This window comes from Oncorhynchus tshawytscha, linkage group LG14 (genome assembly GCF_018296145.1).
Source record: "Oncorhynchus tshawytscha isolate Ot180627B linkage group LG14, Otsh_v2.0, whole genome shotgun sequence".
In the NCBI taxonomy this organism is placed as follows: Eukaryota; Metazoa; Chordata; class Actinopteri; order Salmoniformes; family Salmonidae; genus Oncorhynchus; species Oncorhynchus tshawytscha.
In genome coordinates this window covers 2,016,545-2,024,625 of record NC_056442.1, presented here as the reverse complement: position 1 = coordinate 2,024,625, position 8,081 = coordinate 2,016,545, and the positions used below count along the sequence as shown (strand labels likewise).

General features: G+C 42.2%; 1 protein-coding gene across 1 annotated transcript; it reads right to left on the bottom strand.

Annotated features, from left to right (window-relative positions):
- Positions 1-1,821: 1,821 nt before the first annotated feature.
- Positions 1,822-7,437, bottom strand: LOC112266344 (zinc finger protein 664-like). Its single transcript, XM_024443732.2, has 2 exons — positions 7,136-7,437; positions 1,822-3,829 (listed from the first exon to the last, which is right to left on the bottom strand). Exons 1-2 carry the CDS (start codon positions 7,323-7,325, stop codon positions 3,012-3,014), a joined length of 1,008 nt encoding a protein of 335 aa, XP_024299500.1. The 5' UTR covers positions 7,326-7,437; the 3' UTR covers positions 1,822-3,011.
- Between the last annotated feature and the right edge of the window lie 644 nt (positions 7,438-8,081).

Genomic DNA, 8,081 nt, shown 5'->3' with positions numbered 1-8,081 from the left:
TATGACGGACAAAATGAGAAGAAAAAAATCCAGAAAATCATATTGTAGGATTTTTAATGAATTTATTTGCAAATTATGGTGGAAAATAAGTATTTGGTCAATAATAAAAGTTTATCTCAATACTTTGTTATATACCCTTTGTTGGCAATGACAGAGGTCAAATGCTTTCTGTAAGTCTTCACAAGGTTTTCACACACTGTTGCTGGTATTTTGGCCCATTCCTCCATGCAGATCTCCTCTAGAGCAGTGATGTTTTGGGGCTGTTGCTGGGCAAAACAGACTTTCAACTCCCTCCAAAGATTTTCTATGGGGTTGAGATCTGGAGACTTCAAGGTCCTGGAGTGGCCTAGCCAATGCTTCTTACGAAGCCACTCCTTCGTTGCCCGGGCGGTGTGTTTGGGATCATTGTCATGCTGAAAGACCCAACCACGTTTCATCTTCAATGCCCTTGCTGATGGAAGGAGGTTTTCACTCAAAATCTCACGATGCATGGCCCCATTCATTCTTTCCTTTAGACGGATCAGTCGTCCTGGTCCCTTTGCAGAAAAACAGCCACAAAGCATGATGTTTCCACCCCCATGCTTCACAGTAGGTATGGTGTTCTTTGGATGCAACTCAGCATTCTTTGTCCTCCAAACACGACAAGTTGAGTTTTTACCAAAAAGTTATATTTTGGTTTCATCTGACCATATGACATTCTCCCAATCTTCTTCTGGATCATCCAAATGCTCTCTAGCAAACTTCAGACGGGCCTGGACATGTACTGGCTTAAGCAAGGGGACACGTCTGGCACTGCAGGATTTGAGTCCCTGGCGGCGTAGTGTGTTACTGATGGTAGGCTTTGTTACTTTGGTCCCAGCTCTCTGCAGGTCATTCACTAGGTCCCCCCGTGTGGTTTGGGGATTTTTGCACACCGTTCTTGTGATCATTTTGACCCCACGGGGTGAGATCTTGCGTGGAACCCCAGATCGAGGGAGATTATCAGTGGTCTTGTATGTCTTCTATTTCCTAATAATTGCTCCCACAGTTGATTTCTTCAAACCAAGCTGCTTACCTATTGTAGATTCAGACTTCCCAGCCTGGTGCAGGTCTACAATTTTGTTTCTGGTGTCCTTTGACAGCTCTTTGGTCTTGGCCATAGTGGAGTTTGGAGTGTGACTGTTTGAGGTTGTGGACAGGTGTCTTTTATACTGATAACAAGTTCAAACAGGTGCCATTAATACAGGCAACGAGTGGAGGACAGAGGAGCCTCTTAAAGAAGAAGTTACAGGCCTGTGAGAGACAGAAATCTTGCTTGTTTGTAGGTGACCAAATACTTAATTTCCACCATAATTTGCAAATAAATTCATTAAAAATCCTACAATGTGATTTTCTGGATTTTTCTTCTTCTCATTTTGTCTGTCATAGTTGAAGTGTACCTATGATGAAAATTACAGGCCTCTCATCTTTTTAAGTGGGAGAACTTGCACAATTGGTGGCTGACTAAATACTTTTTTGCCCCACTGTATATGGTCTCTCTCCTGTATGAACTTTCATATGCAATGTCAATTCTATCTTCTGGTTGAAGGCTTTCTCAGTCTTTGCACTGACATGGTCTCTCCCGTATGTGTATCTTTGAATGGAATGTCAAGTGTCCCTTACATGTGAAGCTGTTGCCACATTGTTTACACTGATAGACATTTTTGTGAGAAGACCGAGGTCACATGGTCTGACAAACATCGCTCTAGCTCTGCCACCGTTAGCCACCAATGCAGAAGTGCAACATAGGCGGATTGAGAAGCATCCAATGCAACAAAAAAAACATCTCTAGCTTAAACTGACAGATTTTTTTATTATGTTACTTAGATTGACACACCGATGTGTCAATGGACTCTAGCGGGTTACACTGGAAGTAGTTTGTTTCCTGGATTACGTCAAAACAGATGTGATAGGCTACATCAATATTCTAACATGCAGCTGTCAGTACAGATGTGATAGTGGCCCAAACGTCCCGTATGTCATTGTTAAACAATTGAACAAGAACTCCTGTTGTTTAGAAAGATGAGATTAGAAAACGTTTTGGTCCATTAAGTTTGCACAGAATGGGAAAGTGTCTTTGGCGCTCTGGCTTACATTAAATTGATGAAAACATACACATTACATGAAGCATTTACATGTCAGTTCATCTTATTTAGAATTGCCACTGAGGAGGGGATTTCTCCAGCCATTCTTCCGTGCGAGTGGCACCTTTCATCTCCAACCAGACGGCAGCATTTGGAAGGATAATGCAGTGGGCGGGTGTGGTCGTTGAAGACCTGGAGTGCTTTCCTTGTAATGTTCTGTGTGTACAGTTCTTGCAGTTGTGGTCTGTTTTGCTGCTGACTATTTTGCTGACCTGACTGACAACTTTTGCCAGTTTACTCCTGTCCCTGAACGAGAGGATCCCAATTCCCATACCAGGTGGAGGTGAGAACACTCTCGATCAGGGATCTTTACACCATGGTCAGTGTGTGTTCGCTTGCATTATTCCGCATCTTACCACCAAGGCATTGTTCTTTAGTCTTGGTGAAATGGACGTCATTGAAGATATTGTCAGAACATGTCACGAGGTCATCAATTAACTGGGAGAAACTTGAGCTGGATTTGCCATCCAGGCAAGCAACCAGAGCCATGTCATCCGCATACAAGTATTTGAAGGTGAGGTCACTGTTTTTGCATACAGTTGTTATTTGTGTATACGGAGAACAGGAGTGTGTTCTCTGCTAGATACAGCTGTGAGGACTTCCTGAAGCCAGCAGTGTCCTGGAGGGTAGGTCCCTGAAACTGAGAGCTAGATTCAGTTTACCAATCTGATGCTAACTGGTGATTTCCCCTCAACACACATTACTCAGTTTGTTCTGTTGTCAATTGCCAGAAAACAGAACATAATTATTCAAGTTGGACGTATTAAGAAATTCACAATGACAAAATGTTAATTTGTTGTTTTCATTTCAGATTAATTTCAGGCTATTATTGCACTCAGTGTAGTAATATCATTTATGCCCTTTAGTATGAGTGCTCATATGTGATGTTAGACGATGTTTATACCCAAAGCATTTGTAACATTCTTTGCACTGGTAAGGTTTCTCCCCTGTGTGAACACGCTGATGACGTCTTAAATAGCTTAATGCGATGTAACCTTTCTTGCATACAGGACAGATATATGGTCTCTCTCCTGTATGAGCTCTCATATGCAATGTCAATTCTATCTTCTGGTTGAATGCTTTGCCACAGTCTTTGCACTGATATGGTCTCTCCCCTGTATGTATCCTTGAATGGACTGTCAAGCTTCCCTTCTGGCTAAACCTTTTGCCACATTGTTTGCACTGGTATGGATTATCTCCTGTGTGTACCCTTGTATGTCTGTCCAAGTCACCTTTCTGGATGAAGCTTTTGCCACATTGTTTGCACAGATAAGATTTCACTCCTATGTGTGTTCTTGAATGGATGGTCAAGTGTCCCTTACATGTGAAGCTGTTGCCACATTGTTTACACTGATATGGCTTCTCCACTGCAGCAGAGTAGTCTGGATGAACTGAAAGGGGCTGATCACTGGTTGGTTCTGCTACTCTGTAGCCCTCTTCATCAGGTTCTGTTTTGATCTCTTCAGTTATGATGATAGGTAGAGTGCTCCTCTCTCCATAATCCACAGTTTGGTTTTGGTAAAGATGTGAGTGCTGAGGTGAGTCCTCCTGACTGAGTCTGAGCTCCTGTTGTTCTTTAATGTGTGTGGGTTCTGGGTCCTCCTGCTCTAGACTGGGGCTCCACTCCTGCTGCTCAGGGGGAACGGCAGGAGACAGTACCTGGAAGTCTGGAGGGGAAAAAATATATTCAATCAATATAGACTTAATATATCTGTCATTTTGTTAGGAAGACCTCTGTGCTCAAACTAGTTTGTTGACTAGTCTACACTACAGCACGGAAAAGGCTATACTGACACTCCTTGACCTACAAAAAATATATTTAACTTCAGAATTTGTTCAAATTACATTAAGTTTATGGTTAGAATTAAGGTAAGGGTCCGTTTTAGATTTTGGTTACAGGACAGGAGTGCCTTATACCCGGTACCCCAGCACGTGACTTAACAAAGCAATGTTGGCGAACCAGGAGTTGCGTTCAAGGGTGTGCATAGCCAGAGAGGAAGAGGGTTTCCACTAGTTACCACAGCCACAAAGTCAAAATTGGCTAAATTGTGAAAACGAACATTTTAATTATTGATCTTAATTTAAGGTGTCGTTAAGGTTAGGTTTAACATTTTAAGATACATTTTTGAAATAGGCGGAATTTATGGCTTTGTGGCTGTGGTAACTAACGACAGAGGAAGAGACAAAGCTCTTTGGCATGGGAGAGGCTATACGGACACGCCTGGTGCACAAAATTGATGATGCATGTCGCGCAGCAAGAGTTGAGTGGAGACACGGATTCTGTTCAGTCAATCATTGTAACTAGCTCTCTTATGTTTTCGTAAAGGGTCGCTAAACAAACTATGGGAACTCCTTCCCCTTCACGTGATCTGACTGAGATGATTTAATGTGATGAATTTGAAACTTGTCTGCCAAAGTAGGAACTTGTGAGATTGTTCAGATTCATTCCGTTTTTATCTGAGTAACCAACAACCACGGATAACCATAAGGAGAATAAGGTGAGGAAACAGTCCATGTCAGTCAGGCCCATCTTTTTAAAGAATCACAATTTATTTAAATCTCTAGTTTAGTAAAATAAGTAGTTTATTTATTTAAATCTCAAGTTTAGTGAAATAAGTAGTTTTATTTATTTAAATCTCAAGTTCAGTGAAATAAGTAGTTTTGTTGTGATCACAAGAACATGTTAACTCAGGTAAAGAGTGCCAGTCAGGCAGAAACATCTGAATGCTCTTAGTTTCCCTGTCTGATATGTCTGCTACTTAGAAATACTGTAACAGTAAATCATTATGACATTCACTGCTATCAACCTTTTTCCAATAGAACCTCATCGGGACCTTTGACAAATACATCCCCGTGTGAAAAGGCCTCCCATGGTCGGTTTTTGTCAACGAGCTCAATGTATTCCAAACACTGGTGGTAACCAGATGATCCCAATAATTCAGGTGGTAAACATTGGTACAGTACAGTGCATTCAGAAAGTATTCAGACCCCTTGACTTTTTCCACATTGTTACGTTACATCCTTATTCTAAGATCGATTCAATTGTTTTTTCCCCCTCATCAATCTACACAAAATACCCCATTATGACCAAAAAAAAAGGAAATATCACATTTACATAAGTATTCAGACCCTTTACTCAGTACTTTGTTGAGGCGCTTTTGGCAGCGAATACCGCCTTGAGTCTTGTTGGGTATGAAGCTAGAAACTTGGCACACCTGTATTTGGGGAGTTTCTCCCATTCTTCTCTACAGATCCTCTCAAGATCTGTCAGGTTGGATGGGGAGCTTCGCTGCACAGCTATTTTCAGGTCTCCAGAGATGTTCAAGTCCGGGCTCTGGCCAGACCACTCAAGGACATTCAGAGACTTGTCCCAAAGCCATTCCTGCATTATCTTGGCTGTGTGCTTAGGGTCGTTGTCCTGTTGGAAGGTGAACCTTTGCCCCAGCCTGAGGTCCTGAGCGCTCTGGAGCAGGTTTTCATCAAGGATCTCTCTGTACTTTGCTCCGTTCATCTTCCCTCAATCCTGACTAGTCTTCCTGTCGCTGAAAAAACATCCCCACAGTATGATGCTGCCACCACCATGCTTCACCGTAGGGATGGTGCCAGGTTTCCTCCAGATGTAACACTTGGCATTCAGGCCAAAGAGAATCCTTTAGGTGCCTTTTGGCAAACTCCAAGTGCGCTGTCATGTGCTTTTTACCGAGGAGTGGCTTCCGTCTGGCCACTCTACCATAAAGCCCTGATTGGTGGAGTGCTGCAGGGAATAGTTGTCCTTCTGGAAGATTCTCCCATCTCCACAGAGGAATTCTGGAGCTCTGTCAGAGTGATCATCGGGTTCTTGGTCACCTCCCTGACCAAGGCTCTTCTCCCCTGATTGCTCAGTTTAGCCAGGTGGCTAGCTCTAGGAAGAGACTTGGTGGTTCAAAACTTCTTCCATTTAAGAATGATGGAGGTCACTGTGTTCTAGGGGACCTTAAAATGCTGCAGAAATGTTTTGGTACCCATCCCCAGATCTGTGCTTCGACACAATCCTGTCTCAGAGCTCTACAGACAATTCCTTTGACCCCATGGCTTGGTTTTTGCTCTGACATGCACTGTCAACTGTGGGACCTTATGTAGACAGGTAGACAGCCTTTCCAAATCATGTCCAATCAATTGAATTTAACAAAGGTGGACTCCAATCAAGTTGTTGAAAGATCTCAAGGATGATCAATGGAAACAGGATGCACCTGAACTCAATTTCGAGTCTAATACCAAAGGGTCTAAATACTTATGTAAATGTAACATGTATAACCTGTTTTCGCTGTGTCATTATGGGGTATTGTGTGTAGATTTATGGGGATAAAATTAAATTGTATCCATTTTAGAATAAGGCTGTAATGTAACAAAATGTGGAAGGGGTTTGAATGCTTTCCGAATGCACTGTATATTCCATTTAGTAGTCAAAGATATTTAACTTATGTTAAAGACGAAATTAACTGCAACACACTGGTCTCAAATATTTTAGCATTACTAAGCTACACTGAACCATGGCGGACCCAAATGTATGGCTTTTTTTCCATATTCAAATGTTTTCCAGTGCAACATACCTAGTTTTCAAACACTGGTACGTGGCTTACGGAGCGCTCTTTGAAATAAGCATTTGTAACGCAGTATTCCAATGGATCGAGTTTTTAATTCGTTACCTTAGCTAATTGGCAGGTCACGTTGATATCTAGAATTGTGACCAATAATACAAGTTATTTCTCCCTTGCCCATCGAAATAAATGCGGTCGTTGACAACTAGCCATCATCAACTAGTCTCACCAGGACGACTGACTGAACCGAATCCATTCGTCTCCACTCGACATACGTCATCAATTTGGGCACAAGGCATGTCCGTATAGCTTATCTCCTTCGGCATAACACAACGTGCCACATGCACCTAGTCTATATGTCAAATCTCGTTACAACAACTGCCTTACGCTACAAACCTCTGTGTAACGTTATTTCTGGTTTGCTAACCATGTCCAACAGCCTCCGTAGACGCTCATTCGCCTCAGCTGAACGGCAGATTTCTTCCTGATACTCCGCTATAATCTTCTCCACGACCACGAATATCTCCACAGCAGCTGCTGATAAACGCTCGGTGACGAATACATTCAACAACTGTAGTTTGGACATATTGGCAATGGTTATGAAAGTCTAGCTGTTCGTTTTATCAAATAAATGTTGTTTGAAACCTCTCTCTCTCTGATTCTGCGTACCGGCTGATAGCGACCTTGTTGTCGTTTCACTAAAGTTGGTCGGTGAAAAAAGACTTCATTACAATAGCGCCACCTGTCGTATTGGAGCATTTCATGGAAAACCGTTGTCAGTCAGTATATTACAAAATATTTTATGTTAAAATACGAGATCTTTGAGCCACATTACCTGGACCAAGTTTTGACCTGTTTCAATATGGGTTCCAACCAGACAAAACGCCACTTTTTTTCATGCCTTTGCCTTGTCTTTTAGTACCTTCTAATTAAACCACCTGGGCTCCTGAGTGGCACAGCAGTCTAAGGCATTGCATCTCAGTGCTAGAGGCATCACTACAGACCCTGGTTCGATTCCAGGCTCTTTCACAACCATCCGCAACAAAATGGTAGGGATTAACTGAGCTGGGCTTGGGTCATCGACAAGTCATTGTCTCAACGCATCCTTGAAATGCGTGGACAGAGTCCAGGAGCCAAGATGATTCGGATGGACTCCATCATTCCTGTAGAGCATTTTCTGTTTTTCATTTTCTCTAAATCTAAAAGTCACAAACTAGATTTGAGTCATTGTAATAAGTAATTGAAAATGCTAATACTCCACCCTTGTGAACGTAACAAACTGACATGTTTTCATTTGTCAAAAACAACTTTATTACAAAAGAGTGCCTTTGATTTGACGACC